Below are 24,936 nucleotides of genomic sequence, written 5' to 3' on the forward strand. Positions count from 1 at the left end.
TGTGTAAAAGAAATAACGAAATCAGTGGTTTTCGTATCAGTTTCACTTAATGGCAGACTCCCGAAAACAATATTGCAAAACGCTTTATTTTCCTCTCCATCACTTTATAATTGATCCTATTTAATGGAACATAATATAAACTTGTTAAAAGGTTTTTTTCCTGCATTAAAATTAGTACCTCGTTAAACGTGTTTGTTCATACATCTGCTTCTACGCGCGTATCCGTATACACGCGACTTTGTGACGCCATGTTTGAAAAAAAAAAGGGCTGCTAGCGGTCCGAGCTCAAGTAAAGCGAGCGTTTCGCAAGAAAACAAAAGTAATATATTGAGCGGCTTTTAAAATCCAATTTCTTTTAAGAGGATACGCGAAGTTAAAGTCCTGTACACGTAGTTTCAAGGGTTACTTTAACTCTTAAAGTGTCTATACGGCCTCCAGGGTTTTTATTGTTTGGGCATCTCTATAAAGATAAATGCCCCAAAAATAATTTTTCGATTCCGCCACTTTTTCACTCTGAAATCAGGCTTAAAAGTTCGCGCTTTGGCCACGCCCAATAAAGTTGACCGGGAGACAGCACCAGAAAGAAGGGGGTAGTTTCTAAAGAAACTGTGGTGCTGCGTCGGTGGGGAAGTGGTATACAAAAATTTGGTTTTATCAACGGAGTTGATAATGTAAATTGGCCACCGTACAGAGACTTGATAAGACCAAATTTTTGAGCACCAGAAAGAGACTTGGCTCCAGAATCGACTGTGACGTCATTTCAGGAACCGCGCACCAAATTCAATTTTTTGGAGGATCATTTTTGCTTTGTTCCTTAGGCGGGCTCTTCGGAAATTATGCCTGATAGATGTGCTGTTGCGGGTTGTTCAAATATTCCTTATGCAGAGAAGAGCATAGCATTACGAAAATTCCATTTTATGGTGATGATCGAAGTGAAGCGAAGGCCAGAAGAAAAAAATGGACGGACTTCGTGAAGTTAAAGCGCGACAAGTGGGCACCAAGCGATTCATATGCTCTGTGTTCTTGTCACTTGGCTCCCGAGGACTTCACACTGCGGCTATCGTTTGGAAATCTTAAACGCCAGTGAACACTCATAAGGATAACATTGGTGTTCTTCCAGTACCAAAGTTTCAGCGCAATAGGTGGGGAGAAGAAGATTTATGGTCACAGCATGTGTTAAGATAGTTTCTTATGTTGCACGGAATGGGTTTCCACTACATTGAAGCTTCAAATTTATCTTTTTATTTCCACGAAACAGTCTTTAAAGTGTCCACAGCTCTGTCATAAGAAAGCTTTTTTCCCTGAGCTGTCACGTACATCTTGTCGTCAGTTTTCATCAGCCCAAGCTCTGTCACGGTCACGCTAACAGGACCTTTCTTCACCTTGGGTTCAAATCCTCTGACAAATGTAATACACGAACCTGATAGCCTGCCCTGGATGTGCTTTGGTAAGCTAATTGCAGCTCCTCTTGCCATCTTTACTCCTCTGGGTCCCACCTCTGATACGACACCTTGAACGGCTCGTCGCAGGTAAACATGGAAGTTTTTCGCCTTTCCATCCCAGGACCATCTTCGAATGACTGGTTTTGTTGGTAACACTTTGCCTAAAAGCTCCGCCCACTGCTCACCAAACTCGTCAACCGTTCGAAAGTCAGCAAGGGCTTGCAAACGTTCCCCATCAGAGAGAGATCGGATCACTTCAGGGTCAAGTGATTCTGGGACGTAAACTGGCGGTTGTTGGGTATCAATATCCGGCTCAAGTTCCAACAACGGGATGTCTGCGTTACCCAGTGATACATCGACTTGAGTGGGACTGTTAAATGCTCCATTGAGACTCGCTTCAAGGACCTGCAAACAGTGTAGTAAGCCTGTCCAATCGCAACGGCTAACAGCAACGCGCCACATGGAAAGCTGATCCATAAAAGAGAATGAAAACGCGGAATAATGGATATAGTTTTCAAAAATAAGCAAGAGAGTTGTGCCATTGCATTCCAGGCTATTGATATCCAACAGCTTCCACTGGTCATCAGATGAAGTGTCCTGAAAGGAATGTTAAAAAAGAACAGAGAAAAATCTAATTTGTATGTGTGATGGCGACGAGTGAAATTCGGAAATAATTTCACGCGCGTTTTGCCAAAATTCTGATAATTATCAGAATTTTGACAAAACGCAAGTGAAATTATTTCCTAATTTCACGAGAAAACCATTTGATTACCTTTTAATGTCCTGGGCCCAGTTGTTCGAAAGCCGATTAACTTAATCCAGGATTAGCGTAAACTTTTGTTTCATATTTTCAACTTTTTGGTGAAAGTTTCTTTTGCTTATTTTTGTTTTTCAAGACTGACTTCTTCTATTGTAAAGTTGTGCTGAATATCAGCGTTGAACAGCATTTGGGAGTTGAGAAATAAACTCCTTGGTTAATAGCGTTAATCGGCTTTCGAACAACACGGGCCCTGGGTGACAAATTACGCTCACTACCGGAATTGTTTTTGCTGGTTTATCGCATCGAAAACCGAGAACATTAAGAAGAATACAGTTTTCGTATAAAGCATACACTTTTACTAAAGTTCGCAATTTTCTGAGTTTCTTCACCAAAAATACCTTTCGAAATCTTCGTGCCTGTTCTTTCAGTAACTTCTTCAATGGTCACTGTCTTAAATCTCGACGCCATCTTGGCTCTAATCGAGATACCTAGAGATGTTACCATGGCAATTTTGTAATTTCACTTGTGAAATTATAAATTAACGCTGAAGTTTCGCGCCGAAATTAAGGAGTAATTTGTCACCCATGATATTAGCCTATTTAGCTTGTACGTTTTATTTTTCCATTTCAGACCATGTGATGTTACTCCGGAGGACAGTTTCTTTCAAATATCGTCATATGCACCTGCTTATGTACAAATAACTTACGAAAAAGCAAAAGGGGAATCCCCTCGAGGACATCAGGTGGTGTGAAATGGGAAAACAAAACGTACAAGCTAAAGAGGTCAGTTAACCTTTATCAAAAACCGAAAAGAGAAAGGCTGATTGAATGATAAAGGAATATACTATCTTAGGCCAATATTTCGAACGACACTGCCTCTCTTCATTAGGGTTTTACAAGCGACGACTTCGGGGTAACGGAGACTTTACAATAAGGAATATGGCATGCATTGAAGCGAATGTGATACAATAACAGGAACAGTAAAACTAAAATTATATTACGCCGTATTGATGAATAAACATTTATGAAATGGAAAGGAAAGCACCACATTACATCACTTACATCCAAACGAGTCGTCGATTTGACGAGAGCCTGCTGAAATTGCCTCATTCGCCAAAATTGTGTATAGGGGCTTATATGAGTTGAATTAATTTGCACCAGTTTGGAGATTTGACATGAATTCGCCATGGTTGTAGTCTCCTTCGCAGCCGTTATTAGGGTCGTCACGCAACGCTCCTCCCCACTAAGAGCGTTGCGTGACGACCCTAATAACGGCTGCGAAGGAGACTACCATGGTTGGCGTATTCGTAAATATTGTTAAAATGTTGCAAAAAACGTATTTTGCCCTTTTTTGTAATTCCGTGCACTTCTGGAAAAAAGTACCCTTAACTCCACCTTTCAAGCCGACACACGAACAAACCTTTTGACTTTTGGGTGTTGACATACATGGATATATGATAATAGTGACGAAAAATATGATGATCGTTTATGCTTGAAGTGTTTTAGATTGCAAATCTTACCAGAAAAGCCTCTGAAACGCCGTTTACTTGCTGCTGTTGTGTTGAATCTGTGCTACTTTCGTCATCTCCAGGCAAAGTATTAGATCGCATCTCCGCAGGTAAGGGCTGTGTCATTGGGATATGCTCTTCTGTCGCCATTTGAAGGGGTTGTGGAGGGGTAACTTGGGTACTCTCACTGATACTTATAGCTACTTGATCACAAGACGTAGTGTAGGGCGGTGGGGGAACACCATAAGGCCCCATGATGTTGGGAAACAGATCACCATACGCAGGGGGAGGTAGCAGGGGTTCTGAAGTACTCGGCTCTGGCTCAGAATTGTATGTTTCCTCTGGGGGTTGTGGTGGAGGTGGTGGTGGTGGTATTTCAAGGTGTGACCATACCGAGGAAGAGACATGGCGGTCATCTTTGTGTGCCTCGTAGACGTTCTTTGCCAGTCTCCTCCACTGTGTGCGGCTCTTGCTCCAGGAATTGATCATGTAGTTTTCTCTTAGCAATTTCATTTCCAACACCAAAAGGCGTTGACGAAATGACTTTCTTTGTTCCTCCACAGGCGTTTTTCGATTTTTCAGTAAAACAGAACCAACAATCCCAGCAATGACAGCCAAGCCACATCCACCAAGCAAAATAATAAGTGGAATAAAGGACTCCGGATCATTTCCTCTTTGAGCGACAAATGCAGAAACTGCTGCGAGTCCACCACAGATGAAAGTCACAGCGCGCCAGATGATCAGCACCAAGGAGTTTGAAAGATTAAAGCCGAAAATTCTCTTGAACGCCAGAGTAAAAACTACTGCAATGACGTTCGCAAAAAATAGGACTATGATTACTGGTTTAGCTATTGCTAAAACTGAAACTCCAACCATAAGTGCCTTGATAAAATTTATGAAGATATTATATGCGGGCGAAAATTTGAGATCTTGACTTGGATGATCAACATCGCCATATTTGGTGCCAAACAAAATGGCTGTGGTCGAGTACCACATCAATCCCAGCAAACCTAGCATGGCTACAGCCTTGTGGCTTCCTTCCCAGCATTCTATGCTTTGGTCATCGTAAAGAACGACTGGTATGCAGCTCTTTGTACTTGCAGTGACATTGATAGCGAAGCAGTCTTGGGACTTGCACGCAACAAATGTCAGGAAACTCTCCACAAAAGTGACGAACAAGGTGTTGGCAAACAGCGACAAGAAAAGAGTCCATCCCACGTGTTTTGCACATGTTCCCTTTGGTAGATGATCCAGGACAGTCTCAAAAATCACAGGCGCACCACAACAGAAAAACCAAATCAGGAATAAACTGAAGGTTAGCCAAAGCTTCACATGGAACGAAGCAAAGTTCAGTAGCAAATATTGTGAGGCAGTGTTCAAGGTATTGGCTCCCACCATCGGAATGTCACTAATTATGAACACCAGCGCCAGCAACTGGAGAAATTCCACGATTTCAAATACAATCACGTGAATATTCGTCCAATTGAAGCGTACGTAATCATAAGGCATGGGTTCAATCAACAGAGGCTGTTCATTTCTTGCGTGATAATCCCGATTGTCGGAGTCATCTCCCTTGTTCTTGAGCAGAACAACTACCATGGCGACCAAACACACAAGAAGGATAAACGCAAAGACACCAATTAAAATGGTCAATGTTGCCGCTTCGAGTTTCCGACTGATGTAGAATGAAAGAAAGAACGGGAAACCCATGAAAAAAAGGTAAGAGATGCTGGTAATAAAATAAGCCCAGCAATTAGGAAAGAGCGACTTCGTTATTTTTAAAAACAGATCGGCAGGCATCAGGAGACCAAACAAAAACGCTGTAAAGAGAAAGCGCACAGTTTGCCAACTCAACACCATTTTTATAAGATTAACGACGTCTTCAAATATAAGGACAGGGTACTTCTTGACCGTCTTTCGCACAGCTCGCCAGCTTTGTTTGAAGAAAATGTCCCTTGTTATGTCTGTGATTAAGAATGGCGCACGGTAGAGGAAGATGACTACAAACAAGATCATGAAAATGGTTGAAAAGTCATAAATATATTCCCAACACGAGGCAAACACTATTCTCTTGCGATCGTACCAACGCTGCCATAGGTTTTTCAACAGTGTGGGCCCACGGTAGATGAACAGTAAGTTCAGCAGTACCAGGAAAATGATGACAAACCGGCCACTGGGTAGGCACTTGATCAGTACTTTCTGTGTCTCTTTACGCGTGCGAGTTAAAAGTCCACATTGCTCACTCCATAGTGGAACTCGAGGCATGCTGTACTTTTCAATTTCATGATACTGCTCCGATACATGACTTTCAAAAGCAATCATCTCTTTTCTAAATTTTGACAGATTCGCATTGTGTGTGGACACGTTAGGATGGAGCAAGAAGTTCAGTTCACAACGGTAAAGTCGAATCAGTTTATTGACACGCTTTTTTTCCCACCACTTTGCCATGTTGATCAAATGACCGAAACCTTCATCGAGCTCATATTTCTTGACTTTATCACGAATCCACTCCAGTTCTTCCAGAAACCCTTCATTCACTCCAGTGAGATGTTCCAGCAAAATTCCTTCTCCCTTCTTGTTTTTCAGGCAGGTGGAAAAAATACCTTCCATTTCTCGTCGCATTTCGAAGCGCTTTTCAATAATATCTGGAACCCACTGCATGTAGTGCCTTAAAAGTCGACTCTTTTTATGTTCCTCATTTTCCAAAAGATGCACCCAGCTTTGGATGGGCCTTAAGCACATCAAGACCAAGAACAACAACATGAAAAAAATATCAACGACCAATATGGCAGTTTCAAAGTATACTGTCAAAGCAAACTCCAGAAAGAAGTTCCCAGTTTGGATAAGCTTGGAGAGTAATTTTGGGAAGCGAAACACTGTTACCAAAATGATGAAACAAAGGAAAATGGCTGGAATGTCAACAAAAACAAATACAAAATTCTTACATATACTTTTTCGCACTTTCCATGATCTTTCTTCTCTTGGCCAAGACCAATACTTCCTGATGTCAGTGATAAGAGGATAGAGTCTCCATAATGACATCACAACAAAGACACTCAAAACCAAGCAGCTAAAGTCCAAAAGGAGCATGACAAGCTGGATGATGCAGTTTCCCCGGATTTTCCATTCACTGTTTTTCCAGTTCCTTATAAAGTTTGGGATTCTCCACATCGAAACAAATACAACAAGGAAGCAGACAATGCAAGGAATGTCAACAAATATCAACAATGCTTGTTTGACAATAATTTCTCGGATCTTCATTTGTTTCTTTTCTGCATAATAAAGGTTGCGGCAAAGCATGGGTGCTCTCCAGGTCACCATGGTGATGAGAAATAAAACCATACAAACAAAATCAACAAAAATGTAGAAAAACTCTGGGAACACTCCAAACCTCCATTCATTCCATTTTTTCTGGTCTTCATATCTTTTCTTTCTTACCCTTTTGTTCAGAAATGGTGCACGCCAAGTAACTATTACTGCCATGCCTATCAAAATGCAGGGAATGTCTACCAGAATTTGCACAAACTGTTGAACACAAAGCTTCCTCCACCCAAAGTCCTTCCACGAATAATCCTTTTTACGCATTTTCTTGACAAAAATACAGCATCTCCAAGATAAGATACAAATAACTGCCAATGGGATGCAGAGGACATCGCAGATAAAACGGAAAAAATATGACGCCACTAACAAATGAATTTGAAATAAATTAAGACCGTATATTCCAGATTCTGGTTCTCTTAATTCTGTCAAGGTAAACCCATCCTTTTTAATGTCCTTGTAAAATGGTATAAGAATAAGACCACAGGTGATGATGATCATGAATATGCCCATCAAAATAAACGGAATATCAATCAGAAATAAAATAAAATGAACAAAGCCAATGTACCTCCATTTCCAAAATGAGTCCATTGCGCTGAATTGCATCCACATGAATGGCAATCGAATAATAGTGAGGCATGCAAGGATGTTAAATATCAATCCAAACAAGTCAGCAATGCGTTTGGCAACAAACACCGCAAATATTCCAAGGCTCCAACAGGTTTTCTGCACAACAAAGGCTATGCATTCAACGATTTCTGACATCTTGACAAAACAGCTCCTTGTTAGATTTTCAAAGTTTTACAATATTGTTGACCACCTGTTTAAAATATGATATGAAAATTATAAGACAAATGTACATGTATTACCAGAATATTGTGAAAAATATGTTATTCAGAAAAGGCTTCTATCAAAAATGCACACCTTACTACAACTTGTAATATACACGAAAAATTACTCAATTCTGATTGGCTAAGAGAAATGCAGTTTTCAGGTAACATAGTGCAGAAAAGAGATAATTCAGTTTAAAAAAAGGGTTATAACAAACCAAGCATTCTGATTGGTAATTGAGCAAACAAAGACACAGAGAGCCAATCAAATGCGAGCCCTAGATAGTTCAATTTATGTGTGTCATACTTGTTGGTTGCTTCTGTTTCACCACCTCAAATTTTCTCATGTATATTATTACGTGGAATGCCGAAGGCATACCACGTCTTAAAACCGGGCTGGTGTCAAATTTTGTTTTTTTTGTTGGTAGTCACAAGTGTGCATACCCCACGGATATTGAATTAAGCTCCGATCGGGTCAATTTACCTTTATATCCTACAGTATATCCGAACTTCCCTGCCCCATCTAGAAATCATATGCTTTCCCTGCGCTTTGAGATCATGTGCGCGCGTTAGACCACTCGGCTACCGCGACACAGTGTTGTTGTACGGAGGAAAGCAATTATTTATTGTGGAATCTTTCCGCCGGCCATGATTGACACAGTATTAAAATATTCGATACAGTGGACAGATGTTTTTTCTTTGAGAAAGACAAGCTTTAAAGGTAAGAAGAATTTTCTACGTTTCTTCTAGATCTTGCTTCGTAGTTATGCTTGTGTGTTCCGCTGTGAACGGAACATTACGGTATTTTGCACAGAACGAATACTTCATTAGGAGTATTTTTCATAGCACGAATACTCTAATATTTCTTGGGAACCGGTTTGTTCAGCCGTTTTGACGTAGAAAGAAAATCAGAAAATAGCTTTCAACGGCCAAACAAAATAAAAAATGAAATCAAGTTTTAAAAAAAAGAATTACTGATGTCCGTAACGGGGACTTCGCAGCGGTTCCCCATCCAAGTACTAACCTCATTCGGAGGAGCTTAACTTCAGCTTACAGCTGGGCTAACATCAACGATTGAGATCTTTGTGTTAAAATTCGCACATGTATCTTGTCGAACTTTATTAAAACTTGAAAGAAAAAAAGTAAACTAAGAAAAAACCCGGTGTCTTGCCGTCATTTTGTCACAGATGCATCCTTTGTTTCGTGAGTCGTCAGTATATTAAACACGCAAGGTAACTTGATCACAGGTACCCTGCGAGCAGAGGCTCTTCGATCTTCCTAGATAAGTCGGGAAGAGGAAGGGACCTCTGCCAGCCGGCTCGACATTTCGTGTTGAGCATGCGTTAAAAATTCAAACGTAACGTATTCGGGAGTCAGTCACGCCTGACTAGTAACCGCAAAACCACAAAACCAAAACAAACAGTAACGGATATTTTCGAACAACTCTGGCAAACACACGACAACCAAGGAATCATTTCCTCAAGATAGTTCAAGTTTTTAAATTACCATTTTAATTTTTACTGAAAAAATTAATAGGTTTCTCAATTCTGGTAAACTAGCTTCTGTAACTGACATACGGAAATATTCTCATGGGAATTTAGACAGTTTAAAAATTGTCACGCTGTTGTAAATTTAAAAAATATTGATGACGCGTGGCGATTGATCATGCGCACAAATAAAAAAAAACAGGTTTGGCAAGTTGAAACTGGACTGACTCATCCATTTCTTTGGATGAGCGGCAAATCAAAGAAAGTCGAGCCGGCTGGCAGAGGTCCCTTCCTCTTCCCGACTTATCTAGGAAGATCGAAGGGCCTCTGCTCGCAGGGTAGATCACAGGCGGCCGCTAAAATCGATGTCACTTTCGATTTTGTGATTTTACTTGTACGACCAAAAGTACGATAGCAAAATTGAACTCAGATTGAACGTACAAATATCTCCCGAAATGTTTTTCGCTGATGGTAACTTGTATTATATTCGTGCAACAAAATTTATGATGTCTTCATCTCGCAAATTGTCTTATTCTCGATCGACACTTCCTAAAGTTCCGTCAGCTCTCCTTAAAAACTACATATCATTGTTTAGTTACTTTTGCGTCAATATTTGTTTTGCATACATGTAAGGCAGGCTAACAAAATCTGTACCTTGCTTAGTTCGCATTTTTGGGCATTAAAATAGAAGTTTTGGTCGTATGTTCCTGACAGCAGCATTTTTTGACGTCTCCCATCCAGTTACTAACCCCGCCGGAAAGGGATTGACTTCAGTGCAAATTGGTTTTGGAAAGCTGTCAGAAGCTCAGAGTACATACCTAAGGTTGTGGTGAAAAAGAAGTTGTAAATGATCAACTTGTCAGCCTTGAGCTAAATGTTTCTCGATTTGCTTTTATTTTCTTCAATCGTTCTGCGTTAAGTACTTTACTGAACCACATGTCTTCTCAGGGGGTATCTATCAAAGATATCTACCATGACACTGTAATGATTTACAATACCAAAACAATATCGTGTACCACAGTTGTTAGTTATGTGTCGATCAGACCGAATCTTCATCATCCTCTCTGGTAAACCACGGGCATTACCCTACCCTCTGTGCCAGAACAGTGTCGGTTGTTTTTCTTAAACAACCGAAACTGTTCTGTGCTTGCCCCTTACGGCACTGACAAAAGTACCGTACGTTAGTACATGTGTACTTGACCGTAGCCATTGACCGAGAAACTAATCTTAGCCAAAAGGCCGAAAAGCGATCGGGACACGGGAAAACTTAGGTAAAAAAATAGTGGAGATAAGGGATTTTTGGCTGGGGGGGGGAACTGAGGACATACGGGATATTTTTTAAAGTAGGAGCGCATTGCGTACGTGTGGTAGTGCAGTAACTAGACAGTGTTTTCTCGAGAAGCGATCACTAGGTTTTTTCGTTTTCGTGTTTGATAGTTTTCTGTTCAGCTCGAGTGTAGAATCATGACGAACTTTTGTAGTTTGTGAGAACTATTTACTACTTGTAGTTTTTGTTGAGTTTTGAATCGATAATAGAAAGAGTTTTGGCGATTTCAACCCAGACTGGACTACTGGATTTAAGCTTTTTTCTTGACGAGATTTCAAGTTATTGTGAAACGTTTGGTACCAAGTTACTCTAATACTGAAATCAAGATTATGGAATTGTAAAAACTAGAACTTTGGACTGGACTATAGAACGCGCAATTACGGAATTTTACATTTTTGAGCATTCTGAGAAATGGAGTTCTCATGTTGTCTTCTTGTCTTCGCCACAGCAGATTTAAACAGTTTGCAAGAAACTGAACCAGGATTACGGAACTGGAATTCGAATACATGGCCCGGTTGTTCGAAAGCCGATTACCTTAATCCAGGATTTGCGTAAACTTTTGTTTCATGTTTTCAACTTTTTGATGAAAGTTTCCTTTGCTTATTGACTTCTTCTAATGTAAAGTTTCACGGAATATCAGCCTTGAACAGCATTTGGGAGTAGAGAATAAAACTCGTTTGTTCATTTTTAACCTGAGATTAGCATTAATTGGCTTTTGAACAACTGGCCCAGGATGATAAGTTGTTGAACTGTGATCTGTAATAAGTTTTTCGGATGATTTAAGGCTGATCTTGTAATTTTTGGATGAACGTAGTTAAGGAAGGAAGTAAAGCTGTAGGATTTAAATAGTCTCATTCCAAAAAATAAATAAATGAAAGATCCCGTATCCCGAGAACCCGCTAATAGGGCTTCCTTGTTTGCATTTGCAAATTTAGTAACATTAATAATGAGTTTTTACAACAGACAACTTCAAGTTATATTACAGATGTATCTTTCTGGTAATCTCTCGCCATTTTCCGAAGTTTACCTGTACTTGAAGTTCACTGTAAGTGGACAATTTGTGTCAACTGTTTGCGCATTCCACGGATACGCCTTTGGAGGCGTCTTGTTAATAAGTAATCACATGATTTTTCTCACACAATTTGGAATAAGCCATGTGTGCGTGTCGGGATAAAAACAAGCATCTTTCATTATGAAAATTGATTAGAGAAATTTGCTCAAGATTTTATCCTGACGTGAGCATATGTTTTTTTGTAAACTACTAACTGGCTTATAAATAAGCAAGAAATCATGTCATCACTTAAAAATACAAACATGAAAGTCAAAATAAGATAATACACTTTCATTATTTCATTTGTTAGACATGATCAAGATATGAAACAACAGCCGGGGGGCGGGGGGACTCTCATATGAAAGGAGTGGGGATGCTCGTTGTCTCGCTTTATTTAATAGGGGTGTAACTTTCAGATTTTGGTCTCACTTAAAATGCCATCATAGAAATATTGAACAATAATTATTATTCTACAAGGGTGTGCTGGATATAAAGTGATAGATAGCCAACCAGGCACATAGCGCCAAGTTGGTTATAATCATTTTATATCTGGCAAGCCTGAGTAGATTAATAATAAGTATTGTTTTATTAAAAACTCCAGGATCAACAACTTTCCCACTGAAGCATCGATTTCTGTCTTGGTCATTTCCGGTCCAAGACGGCTTTTGTCGGCCATTTTTTCTCAGAGCTGCAAAAATGTTTTCAGCTTGCTTTATTGCTGATGTATTCCTTGACCATATTAGGTACAGCAGGTATATGAACTGATGGCCTGTGTCTAGCAAGCCATGAAAATTCTGGAAATCTGATATCTGTAGTTCAGTTTTTAATAAAAAAAGTATATATTTAGTAGGTCTTAAATGGTCTCTTTTAGGAGTAAAAAAATCCTGGGCAAAGCCCAGATTGGTCTCCTCTAGGGGTTTTGTTCGAAGATTTCGATGGCTCTATCTGGCTAGGTTAAAGAATATAGATCAAGGAATTTATTTGTGTGTCAGTCGGTTGTACAATAATACATCTCATTTTCAAAACTAGTGGCAAGGTATACAATATCAATCTCTCTATGTCTTTCCTTGAATCCACTTGTGCACAAGTTTTTACGTTAAATTTCATAAGGCTTAAATTTTGCAAGAATGTTTTACTTGTTCCCTTCCCACCCGCGACTTAAAAAAATCAAATGGTAATAGCCTGTCTTAAACTTCCTCTGTGACTGAGGGATTAATGACATGTTATCTCAAAGCAAATCACGAGCAAACCCCCTCATACGTACCACTTTACAGCTGTTACTAATATTTATGTATGAAAATCACTACAAGCTATTCTCGATTCAACCTCCATGTCGTAAACTGCAATAATTTAGAAAATCTCCAGCTTTTACTTTTGCAGTATACATCCTTTTGGGGTTAATTCAAAGGAAATTGTATTTAGCGAAGTTCTTGTATATTGCAAGTTGCTAGCTGCGAGCATTTGAGCTAATGGCTTGATCCAACGAAAAGACATTGATCTTCCTTAAGGGATCTTCCTGTATACTTACTACACGAAGTTCTGTGTTTTTTGTCTTACCTTTCGTCCTAAAAAGGCTTTTCCCTTGAAACCACTGTTTCACCATACTATTTTTGATGGAACGAAAGCGGAAAAATGTATGGGGCGGGGAGCATCAAGATATAACCGCTGACGATTTGTTCGCTCTTTACGTAGAGTGTGCTGGGGTGGTGGGGTGGGGGGAGTAATTAGGCGCCGGACTTATGAATAAAACTTCGTAATTATTTTGTTGTTTTTTCTTTCTTTCTTGTTTCTTGAAAACATGTTGAAAAATCAAATCGTATCTTCGAAAATGCCTTAAGGCCGAAACTTTCGCAACTTTCCGAGAAAAGGTCCCAGGTCACCATTATCATGTGTTATTACAGCGGTTTTAATTAATAATGATCTGGTGGTTGATCTGATGCGATTAATGTTTGCTCCGACAAAACCGCAACAAATCAGCTCAGAAGCGTGCAGGCAGAGAAAGAAGACAACACTTGAGCGCTAAAACAGGCTGAGCTTTCAATAGCTGGTCAATTGTGGATTAAAGGATGCAGCTTCTTCATTTTGTAAAGGATGTAAAAAGTAAATCGTAAATAATGAAAGCGCGCTTTTTACCCTCAACGTACACTGTGGACAAAGTTGAGGCCAAATTTCTTTTCTGATTTCATAGCTGCAGCAAAGGTTTTCCCGACCCCTCCCCTGACTGTTAAACACTTGCTGTTTCGTAAGCTTTATGTATTCGAAACTACAAAAGTATATTTAAAAAGGAAGCATTCGCCCTTGCAGGGCTGTTTATTTTGCGTTTTGCAGAAGAGGCTTCAACCGGAAACGGGTTCTTCAGGAGAGACAATTGCCTCGCACTCATGTTGTTCTCCATGTTGATGTCACATGGATAACGCAGTCAGCCGTCATGGCCGTATTTGTGCCGAATGAAACGAAACAACTTTAGGGCCGTGTTCCGGGGCACGTGGAGCAAGATCTGCCAAATGGTTATGACAACAGATATCCCTTCTGGTGCAAAAATGGAGCAAGCGCAAGTGAAATCCGATGTGCCTTTTGCGGGCAACAAGGCGCCGACGACTTCTACGAGCGCCAAATCCGAGAGGCAATTTACTCGGGTTTTGCGCTCGAAATCATCGTCTACTTTGAAAAATGAAAACTGCGGTGGCAACATAGAGAACGAAGAGGTTCAATTAGTGGTCAGGGAACCGTTTTCCCACTCTCCGGAGCCGGGAATCGTTCAGGAAAACTCAAACCACAAAACCGACTCGAGCCAAGTAACTCACTTACGTCAGCTTTTGTTGCTGCATTTAGATCTTATTCAGCAACAACAAGAGGAGCTTCAAAGAAAGGAAAGAGAGATAAATCAGCTTAGATTAGACAAAGAACAGGTAGGGACCCGCTCCCGACAATATATTTTGCGTTAAGTTTGAGAGACTTGGGTTTTTAATTTTCTGCTAATTCCTCGCATAAAAACACGCCGAACAGGAATTTGTTTGAATGGTCAGCGGCACCCCAGTAAATTCAAACATGGCGCCCATTACCGGTCACATGGCATAAATAGTAATAATTTATCCCAAATTTCGCATAAATTGTAATATGATGGGAAATTTGAAATTTTTTTTTCCGCAAAAGTAATGTCTAGGTGTTTTTTTTGACAGGAAGATGAATTTGAGACCCTCTTAAAATATGTCAGAAATTTGGCTCTGAACTGTCTTCAAAAATAGCAAATAGCAGGGCTCACAATTTTATTTTTGGCTCTGGGAGCACTTGTGCTACAAAGTGTATATTTCTAGGTGCACAGCAGAAAATGTTAGGAGCACAGCTTAAAATACTGGAAGCACCTGTTCCAACAGAAAAGCAGAACTTACTTGAGACATTATTACATCATCTTCAGTTTTTTGTATTTTATTATAATCCTATGTATGTTGTTTTGACTAGTAAGGCTGACTTACTTTTCGTTTGAAACAATTTTCTTACCTCGAAGAAAAAGGCTCATTTGACCCTCTCTTGACCTTCCACTATCACAAATCTTTAACATGCGCAATAAGCATGTGCTTTATTGGTAGTTTTCATTTGCATTTGTCAGCGGAGTTTTCACAAAACGGAAGAGTATGGGATGGAATTAAACATCAACAGGAAAAATGGACCTTCACCGGCATTGGGGGAATTTGTTGAGAAAACTGACAACAAATAAACACGCATCGATGAAAGGAAAATAATGTAACTTTATCATTTAGGGCCAGATTTTGATATGTATATCTTTATATCTGTTGACTGATGTTTCTGTTTTGTGACGTATCTACTCGGGAGTATGCAAGTATAGTCAGGTGAGAAAGCAGAGAGGCAATTCAGTTGCACTGTACTTGAGCTTTTAAGGCTTTTAAGTTGCATGTGTGTCCACTTGGATGTTAACTTTGATACTTGAATAGATTGATAAGTCATATTTTTTTCATACCACACTTTTGGTTTTGGTCAACAGCAATTTACAGCATGTTTTTGAAATTTCCCGCAGTTCACCAGAAAATTTCTGTAATTCAAGATACCTCCCTACTTTTTATGGATTGATGATTTTGCTTACAAACAAACAGTTATTTTTGGTTACCAATATAAGGCCCAAATCTTATCAGGCAAGAAAATCCTTTTTAAGTGGGAGGCAGTGTGGTTAGGGTTAGGGTTTGAATTTGATCCTTATTATCCCTGGCTCAACGTCCCAGCTGCACTTGTAAATAGCCAACTGGTTTGCCTCCGGCCGGTTGGGATTCTGAACAGTTGTTGTTGTTCTGTTCCGTCGTTTTGTTGTGTTTCATTGGCCCTGAAAAGCCCATATGGGGAATGGTCAATTAATGTATTTCCTGAAAAGCCCCTATGTGGAGCGGTCAATTAAGTATGTATTGTATTGTATTGTATTGTATCGATGCCAAAGGAATTACAGGTGACCCAGGCTCTGCACGTGGCAGTTTGAAAGTAGTAGTTGTGAGGGAGTGATTTCTGCACAATACTCTTGGTATAAATAACAATTAAATGGCCTCCAAACTTAAAAGATGTCTTCTAATAATTATTTCTTATGTCTGCAACACGAAAATGGAATGACAAAAATGTGAGTGTTTTGAGGATGGCTAGGAACTATGGAAAAGAGTTTGACTGTGATAAGGAGGAAAGTATGGGAGAACAGGGCTTGGCAGTAAGTAGTAAAAATGTTTTTTGGACAGTGATTGCTTTGGCATCATTATAACCATTGTATTTGCTTTAGCTTGAATCACGGATGCACCGACTAGAGAGGCGAATGGCTGTGAAGAAAAGAAGAGATATTAAGGAAGGTTATGATCAAGTGTTTGAAGAAAATGATGCTACCAAGCCAGCTACCCCGAAAAGGTAGTGTTATATCCATTGTATTATCATCAGCGTTAATATTATTAATGACCAGAAAATTTTTTTTGAGATAGTACTGACTTTTATACCTGTGTTTTGTTGTAGTCGTCGTCTCTCTGTGGAGCAGATGGTACGAGCCAAGCGAGTTCCAGCTACTGCATCAGTTACAATGACATCACACATGTGTGAAGACATCAGTTTTGATACACATATGAGAACAGAGATGCTTTATTTCCATGGGGATTTGCATGATCTTTGCAAAAACACTGTTGTGAAACAACTTGAGAATAAAGGCCAGGAACACGTACAAGGTAGCAGGACAACTTGTAGTAATTGGAAGAAAGTTGTCATCAAACATCTTTAAAAAGAAATCACACATTTTGTGCTGAAAAAACTTGCCACATTCTGTCTGTATATTCCATCAGGCTTTCCTCTAGTAGTTATTTGCTGGGCATTCATTAATCCTTCCCTCTTTAGACTGACACCTAAAGATTTTATTCTGTCATATGTGAGACGTTTTACTCGTCAGTGGGGGCTGGCTCAGTGATGAAGGTGATAAAGGCCAGGGGCCCGTTTCTTCAAAGTCCCGAAAACTTTTCGGGCCCAAAAAGCCATTTGTGAAATTGCCAACCACTTGTTTTGCAAAGCCAATCTTTTAACTTGTTTTTAAGGTAACGAAAAGAAAAAGATAATTGTTCGAGGAATAATAAGCAGGGTTCTTACATTTTTGGCAAAACCCTAAAATTTCACTCGCGACGTTTGATGTAAACGTCATGCTTAACCTCTCTAATATCTGTGACTGCCTCCTGAGGAGATGTAAGTGATCAAGGAAACACTTTTGTGGAAAGCCTGCTATTAAATCCTCTCCGTTCTTGAGATACAAACAGAATTAATGGCCTGTAAAGTTTTGGGACTTTCGAGAAATGGCTTCCCAGGTATCAAGAATATTGACTGGCTTAATGCATAACTTTCTCAAGACTTTGCCTAGTTGCTTTGTTTATCCTTCCTTTCTCAATTTTATTTTCCTTTAGTGCCCACCTGGCAAATAAATGAAATACCCACAGCTTCAGTTAAACCATCTAGCTCAAAATCATTGAAAACACCAGTGTCTTTCCATGAGAATGTTGAGGTAGGGAGGAAAAAATGAATTCCTTTGTTTTTTTGCTTTTCAAGTTTTCCCACCTCTGTTTGAAATTTCAGAGTGTCAAGTTCCTATTGTTTTTTTCCTAAGTACTATCTATTTTCTCATATTTCCATGCAAAACCTCTCACATGTCCCCCTTTCTTGTTGGTGCAAAATGCTGTTTTTGATAATAATCTGTCCTCTGCAGTGAAATAATTCTGATGCCGATATACTTCAACTGTTGAAAGTGACTCATGGCTTTTAGTTGCATCAGTTTCCCTCCTCTGGAGTCCAGCTTTCTTTGCTTGCTGACTGTTTTATTTATTTATTTATTTATTTATTTATTTATTTGTGATTCGCCCAAGGGCAGGTGATAATACGATAGGACTCTAGGTCCCCTATATAATATTAACACCCAAACCCAACCCTGGATGAGAAAGAAGACCTAACCCAAAGTACCCATTAAAAAAATTTAACAACTACAGATAGTCATAGGATTAACTCTTCGACATTTAGGACAAATTAACTTATATGAACGTATATTGTCTCCGTCGAATACTATTTTAAGCCTTTCAACGAAAAAATACTTTAGCTTATTTTTAGCCAGAAACTAACTAGTTTCCCCCATTCCTTGTATACACATAACTCAACGACTCAGACAACAATGTTCTGGTTAAATAGGAAGCTGACTGCTGACATGTGATTAGAAGCAGTACAACCTGATGTGCCCTTGCTGCTAAGGCCACGACACCAGTTCCGTTTAATGAAATACTGCCACAAAGGAAAATATATGATCTCGAGAAAATCGCGCCTGCTGCCCGCCAGGAAAACCCCCCTCTTTGGGGGGAAACCTGGTCTCTGCTGCATGCAGATTCAGGCTTGAACAAACCTTGAGGGAGAAAGGTGTTAAATCAATGTCAAAACCATTGAAACAAGCTGAATTCACAGATAATACAGCTACTAAAACGTTGAGGGATAAAAATGTTTGTACTCGCATTGAGTGGTCAGCATAGAGTGACCCGCTTCTCAAAATCCCACCACTAAACATGTACTGACGTGATCACTACCATAGCAACCTCTAACAAACTACGCCATCAATGAATAGCACACAAGCACCATAGCAACTCCAACCATATTAGACGAACCATGAAAACAATAGTTGGCTGCTATTCTTTGAACTGCAGCAAAGAAAAGGGTGTTGCTGCTTCAAGCCATGCCCTTTGAGAGCAGTGCATTTTGGAGAGCAGTAGGAATCTTTGGGGACTCCTGTTTATGTTTGAATGTTATTGGATAAAAGTGGTTATTTTCTAAGAAAACTGTGGTGCTGAATCCTTTTCTTTGTTGAAAGATTTACTCTTTCTTCCTATCGAAAAAAAATCTCCCATTTTTCTCTTATTTCGTCCTTTACTCTGCTTGACACATAGGAGTTACTTTTTTATGTGTGTTATATTTGTTTCTGTATACGTATATTTATGAATTTAAAGAAAATTAAAAAATGCTTGTTTAGTTTCTTTGAAATCTCTTTGGAAAGTATAAATTCACAGGTTTTAGCTTCCTGGAGTCACTCTCAGAAAAATACACCCTTTCGTTCCCTTGCAAACTCATTGTTTTTATGCTCATTCATAGTGTATTGACGATGATGTCTTTGCGAAACGACATATGAAACATGAACTGGAGGAGAAACGACGAAAAAGGTGAAAATTTGTTCTCTTTGAGCAAAAAAGGACTTGAGCTTTGAAGTGATGAAAATAAAAACTTCAACGGTGAACTAGTGTTGTACTAAGTGGAAAGTGTACCCTTTCTAGATGGGATCTTCAACATATGCGTGCAATGCAGGCACATCAAAACCTTGAAAAGAAAAGCAGAGATAGAGAAGAGGCACGACTTAAGGGAAAAAAGTTGGAATGTAAAGATAATGCAAAATGCATGCAGTCCTTTCTCCCAGCACCAGAAGATGGTGAGTGCTAATCTAAAGGAATGTTAAGAAAAGCAGAAAAACGTTGCCTTTGTTAACCCATTGACTCCTGAATCACCCACCCCTCATTGATAAGTAAAATTATCTGGCATTAGACAGTAAAATCTATTACTTCTCACTTCCAGGAGTCAACAGGTTAAGCTTTCTTTGATGGCTTACATTATTAGGAAAAATTATACAGATTGTTAAATCTCTTATTATACCTAAAGTTGATGAAAGAGATCAACAGTTTGATTTAATTTTTTACTTGGAAAGGTACGTTATAATATAATTATGAGAAAATTAAACGGTTCACTCTTATTAATGATATTGAGGATAGTGGATTTTCAGTCACTGATCTTAGCGCAGAGGGTGATGGTAGTCAAAAAATTTTGGATAAAGAAAGTAGAGGGAAATAGTTATTATTACTAGTACTTAGTATTCTCGGATTATTAAAGTGCATTCAACAATCACTTTGGAAGCAAAGCAGAAGCGAAAAAACCATAAGCAAAGTCAATCCTACTATCTAAGGTCACATCAAAATCCAATAGGTGTCAAATCCAATCCAAGGTTCAAAGAAGGTAAACACCACATGTGTGAAGGCAAGAACTCACCGATTAAATGGTGTTTGAAGCAATAATCTTAACCTAGCTAGCCGGTCCAGTCTGGTTGCCTAAAGTTCCAAATGAGAGTTTTTTAAGCACAAACGTGCGAGTCAAGGCAAAACGCCGGTAAAGAAAGGTTGATAAATTCATGTGTCTTCTGTTCGATGCTTGTGTACATATTAAAAATTTGCCAAGGGGAGTGAATTTGTGTTGATTTTTTCACAGTATCTCCAGCCAATATGATTGATACTACATGTCAGAACATCAGAAAGCTGTGTACTGGTGTGTTTTCTAGGAAACAGATGCTGCAATTCGCACTGCCAATAAGTTGAATTTCGATGGGTCGACTCAGTTGCTTTTCACAGGAGCACGTAAAGATTGTGACACCCTACTGATATGTTCCCTTTGGTCATCATCATTGATAAGATTAATACCAACCATTTCAAGTTGCTCAGCTATTGTTACCAATACACAAATCAAAATACACAAACATTGCATATAGCCGGGTTGCCTTTGGGTCTCTCATGGTTCAAGAAATAGCTTAAAACACATAGAACCACTGGCTTGGCATGACAGGATGCCTGTGATCACTATGGCTACCAATTTACTGCATGAAATCGAGGAAAAATGACAGCCAGTCCACCAGTCTGTTGAAAACCTTGAAATCAACTGGCATCGAAAACAACATCATCAAAGAACCACATGAGAGATCTTGAAAAACAACGAAAATAGTATGCATTCTCTTCTGTCGAACGCAATTAAATTACTTCTCTCAAATAGCTAGAGAATTTATTTTGAAGTGAGGGCCTCCCAGGGGGGAAGGGAGGGGGGTGCATGTTACCTTGTTCCCTTTAAAAGAATTACAGTTGTTCCTCAAAAATAAATTAAGGTGTTCCCCAAAATTCACTTTTCCTGAGTTCCCCTGTTCCCAGAAATTCTGCTCCATGTTCCCTTGATCCACAAAATATTCCTCCTCACTGTTCCCCACAATTTTTCTCATATTTCAATTTTCCATGGTTAGTTATTTTCATAGCTTTTACCACGTTAGTCATAGTACAGATACTCCGTGGAAAAACGACTCTTTTAGACTGCAAAACAGTCGTATTTTTTGTGAACGCAAGCAACGCAATAAATATTCAAACGAAAGGTCTGGAGCAAGTGTAGAAATGGCGAGGGTACGGGCATGTGAGGCTCGCATGCTTCAGATGCGAGGATCACGCTTACGGCGCTTCGTACCTTCCGAAAATGGAAGAAAACGACTGTTTTGCAGTCTACGACTCTTTCCTTGACGGTTGTCGTGTTTGCTCTGGTTCATCATTTGCAACTTCTGCTGCTTCAGCAAGAGTGAGTGTGTCGATTGTACTATGAATTTCATCCTGAAGAAGAATGAGGTGTTCCTCCATAACATCTGGATGATCCTTGTATGGTTTTACTCTTATAAAAGCTCTGTAGTTTCCTTCTGTGCCAAGTGTTGTAATGGATGGTCTCTTAATTTGGTGTTTCAAGGTCCTATTGGTCAAGATAGGAAATTCAAAGACCTCAGAGGTTTGATCTAACAAGTACTGGGGGTATATGAAGTATACGATATTCTGTAGCAAACAGCAAAATTCTTTCGCACATCTTTTGTTTATTTTGTAAAGCAGACATTCTTTCGCTAAAAATGACTTTAGATAGAGGACTTCATGTTCAAAAGGTTATCTGGAGAACCTCTGTGGCGTAATCTTTGTTTGAACAATGAAATGTGTTCTTCAAATTTTTCTTTTGAAGAGTTGCTTCTAAAAAGCCTTAGGGCTTCTCCTTTGATGAAGCCCTTCATGATGCCTAGAGGGTGGTCTTTGTCGCATATCAAGAATAGAGTTTCTATCCAGTACAATGAAGTGTCCCCAGGGCCCAAAAAAAGGAACAATTGTAATATTTTATTGTCAGAAAGGTCCTTTTCCCTCTTACACATTAAAAAAAGCTTTTCCAATGGTTAGGAAATCAATGTTTCAGTGTTCCTTAAAAGTTATTTTAAGACATCCCTTGTTCCCTAAAACCACTGGGAGGCCCTCAAGTGTAACAAAATTATTTTGACATCAAGTCCATCTTTCAGTTTTGCAGAGACAACACAAAGAATGTGTTGATGCTTGGTTGGTGCTAAAGTAATTTTCAGCATTATCATGTAGAGACATTGATAATCAAGTTATTTGGAACAATGAAAACATAACAATGTACAACTGTTTAACGGCTCTTGCTCTTTGACGAACAGTTGTTTCTTAATCATTGATCAGAAACACTGAGTGTTCAACTTAATTCAAAAAGGACTTCTAGGGGTTGAGAATGTTACCTTTAATTAATAAAATACAGTGTATATTTGAGGTCAGGAATTGTCACCACCATGGAATCACAACTTGAAACACAACTAACAAAATTTTGTGGCTTTTGTTCATTAAATTTATCTACAACTGTTTTTTTTCTCCAGTTATGGCTGTGGAGGTGTCGGATACTGTTCCCGTAGTTGCGTTTGGATATCCCGTCCCCCTGTTTCACAACAGGTCAGTCGTAGATGTTGAACCATATTAATGATCAAAATAATTTCAATAACAATAATATTATTGTTATTGAATATGATTACGTTATCTTTTTTAATTTGCTGAAAAAATTGCATATATGGCCGGATGATTTGTATCATTGTATACCCTGCAGCTGGAAACGATTAGGTGGGCTTAACATGCAATTTTAATGCTTATCAAGATTAGTTTTTATAATTTATGGACTTTTTATTTGTCAGGGAATTTGAGGTTCCATGGTTTAGTCTGGACAAAAGAGAACTAATTGAAAGGAAAGGAAAAGTTAGACCTGGACGGTCTCGTGGGAAACCTCGAGGGAGACCAAAAGGCATTAGTTAAAAAACGGTGAGCCCGGAGCAAAATGCTGCATTGTTGGGTTTAGTGTGTCTTTCTTTGTAAGGGTATTGGTCTCATTTAAAGTTTCATTTTTCTGGTTGAAGTGTCTAGTATTACTTTGTAATTTTTTTTTCTTTCAGATGCTGATATTTTTTCTTGAGGTTACTGACAAGTGAAAGTGCAAAGACATTTTGAATTCAATAATTTACTTGCAAGTTCTTGTGAGATATTTTGTTTGTAAAAATTTACATGTAGTTATCCATGTGAGGACCAACCACAAAAATAATGAGAGGATCTTGTTGCTGAAACAGTAGACTAAGTAAGGATATCTTGATTACTGACTTGGAAATTATGTCTATGGACAACAACAAAAGAATAGCATGGTACTAAGGTCTTATGAAAAAAGCTTTTCCATTGCAATAAGAGAGATCTTTGCCATAGTTGAATACTTTTTTGTCCATGCCATTCAATTATTTTTTTTCAAGTAATGGAAATGAATGAATGTAGCTATTTTCATTTTTATATTTTTGTTTGAAGCACATTTTAGGCAAAGAAAATTAATGATTGTATTTTAATTTTTATTTGGCCGATGAGGGTTCTTATAACAGTTTGTATTCCTACTCTAATCTCAGTTTTGATAAAAACTTGTAACCTCACATGGGAAGTGAAAATCAAAATCAAAGCCTCTAAGATCCTACATGTTTTTTGTGTGTGCTTTTGGACCACATCATAGAATTCCATGACGTAAGGAAAATAATAATTTGTGATGCCATTGTGACGGTATTGTAAAATGAATGTCATTAGGAAAGTTTTTGCACATCTCTTTGCTTTAATCTCACATGCCACTATTAGAAAATGTTCTGTTTTGTTGAAGATTTTAATCATGAGCATTTCCATTGCAAGAAAAATATGAAATATTCACCCCATTTGGACTTCCCAACTTGTTCAACTTTGAAAAGGAAAAAAAATTGTTTAATGAAAGAAATAGAATAAATTATCATAATTACCTTTATCACAAAAAGGAAATTGACGTAACCCATTGACTCCTGGAATTGGGACTTCTCTAACGCCAGACGATTTTACTCATCAAAGGGGCGATCCAGGTGTCATTGGGTTAAAGACCGCAAGAAAGTAGAGGCATTTTTTTCATGCCTGAGCAGTCTTTGGTGACAACTTTATCATTAATGATGGTGAAGAATTAGTGAAGTTTTAGTGACACTTGGGGTACCAATAAGTACATGAAGGTCAGTGGAAGGAGCATTTTATCCATGATGTATGAAACTTTATTTATTTCCCATATGAAACATGCTTTTAGAAACATTGACAGCCAGATGGGTAAATTTTGTGAGATTAAAAGAATATCAGAAAAGATCCTATTTCTCCCGGCTTTTGACAAAATTTGGTCCTCATTTGCTAAAACTAAAAGAATGTAAAAAGAGAAGTCAATGCAAAGAGCACTCTGACAAATCAAGTGTGCCTCATGGTATTGGTTTCAACCTGGTTGAGTAAACATAAGATAATTTGAGTTATTACGTTATTTGACAATTTAAGTGATCAGGTGCGAGATACACCAGAAGGGTCAAGGTTGGTATGGAATTTTCTGAGTACAGTTTGAGTTGCCTATACGAGTCATCAATGTCATTGTGCATGATAGTTAGTCAAATGTAATAGTTAATAGAATTATTAAGAGAAAAGAAATAAAACAAAATGAAACTGTAAAGGGCTTTGCCAGGTCAGTTATTTACTGAAACAATTATT

At 38.7% G+C, this 24,936-nt stretch overlaps 2 protein-coding genes across 3 annotated transcripts; one reads left to right on the forward strand and one right to left on the reverse strand.

The window, feature by feature from the left end:
• Positions 1–63: 63 nt before the first annotated feature.
• LOC138042376 (uncharacterized) lies at positions 64–13,386 on the reverse strand. 2 transcript variants are annotated; one of them, XM_068888250.1, is made up of 3 exons: positions 13,280–13,386; positions 3,722–7,847; positions 64–2,039 (listed from the first exon to the last, which is right to left on the reverse strand). In XM_068888250.1, exons 2-3 carry the CDS (start codon positions 7,790–7,792, stop codon positions 1,242–1,244), a joined length of 4,869 nt encoding a protein of 1,622 aa, XP_068744351.1. In that variant the 5' UTR covers positions 7,793–7,847; positions 13,280–13,386; the 3' UTR covers positions 64–1,241. The 2 variants fall into 2 exon arrangements, with proteins under 2 accessions (XP_068744351.1, XP_068744359.1); XM_068888258.1 differs by lacking the exon at positions 13,280–13,386 and having other exon boundaries at positions 3,722–7,392; positions 7,596–7,732.
• Positions 13,387–14,102: 716 nt separating this feature from the next.
• LOC138042725 (male-specific lethal 1-like 1) lies at positions 14,103–24,898 on the forward strand. The gene is made up of 9 exons (XM_068888715.1): positions 14,103–14,631; positions 16,494–16,615; positions 16,718–16,923; positions 17,644–17,741; positions 19,361–19,428; positions 19,540–19,691; positions 22,755–22,827; positions 23,064–23,187; positions 23,319–24,898. The coding sequence occupies exons 1-8, from the start codon at positions 14,170–14,172 to the stop codon at positions 23,179–23,181; spliced, it is 1,299 nt and encodes a 432-aa protein (XP_068744816.1). The 5' UTR covers positions 14,103–14,169; the 3' UTR covers positions 23,182–23,187; positions 23,319–24,898.
• Positions 24,899–24,936: the final 38 nt, after the last annotated feature.

The sequence above is a fragment of the Montipora capricornis genome, chromosome 1, assembly GCF_036669925.1.
Source record: "Montipora capricornis isolate CH-2021 chromosome 1, ASM3666992v2, whole genome shotgun sequence".
In the NCBI taxonomy this organism is placed as follows: Eukaryota; Metazoa; Cnidaria; class Anthozoa; order Scleractinia; family Acroporidae; genus Montipora; species Montipora capricornis.

What these genes read in the sequence shown, in the direction of transcription:
- LOC138042725 (XM_068888715.1), top strand. Translation starts at nt 14,170, where the DNA reads ATGAAACGAAACAACTTTAGGGCCGTGTTCCGGGGCACGTGGAGCAAG. An exon ending in TTAGATTAGACAAAGAACAG is followed by an intron (nt 14,632 to 16,493) that starts GTAGGGACCCGC and finishes TATTTGCTTTAG; the next exon opens with CTTGAATCACGGATGCACCG. An exon ending in GAGGAGAAACGACGAAAAAG is followed by an intron (nt 19,429 to 19,539) that starts GTGAAAATTTGT and finishes TACCCTTTCTAG; the next exon opens with ATGGGATCTTCAACATATGC.
- LOC138042376 (XM_068888250.1), bottom strand. Translation starts at nt 7,792, where the DNA reads ATGTCAGAAATCGTTGAATGCATAGCCTTTGTTGTGCAGAAAACCTGT. An exon ending in GCGTTTCAGAGGCTTTTCTG is followed by an intron (nt 2,040 to 3,721) that starts GTAAGATTTGCA and finishes CATTCCTTTCAG; the next exon opens with GACACTTCATCTGATGACCA.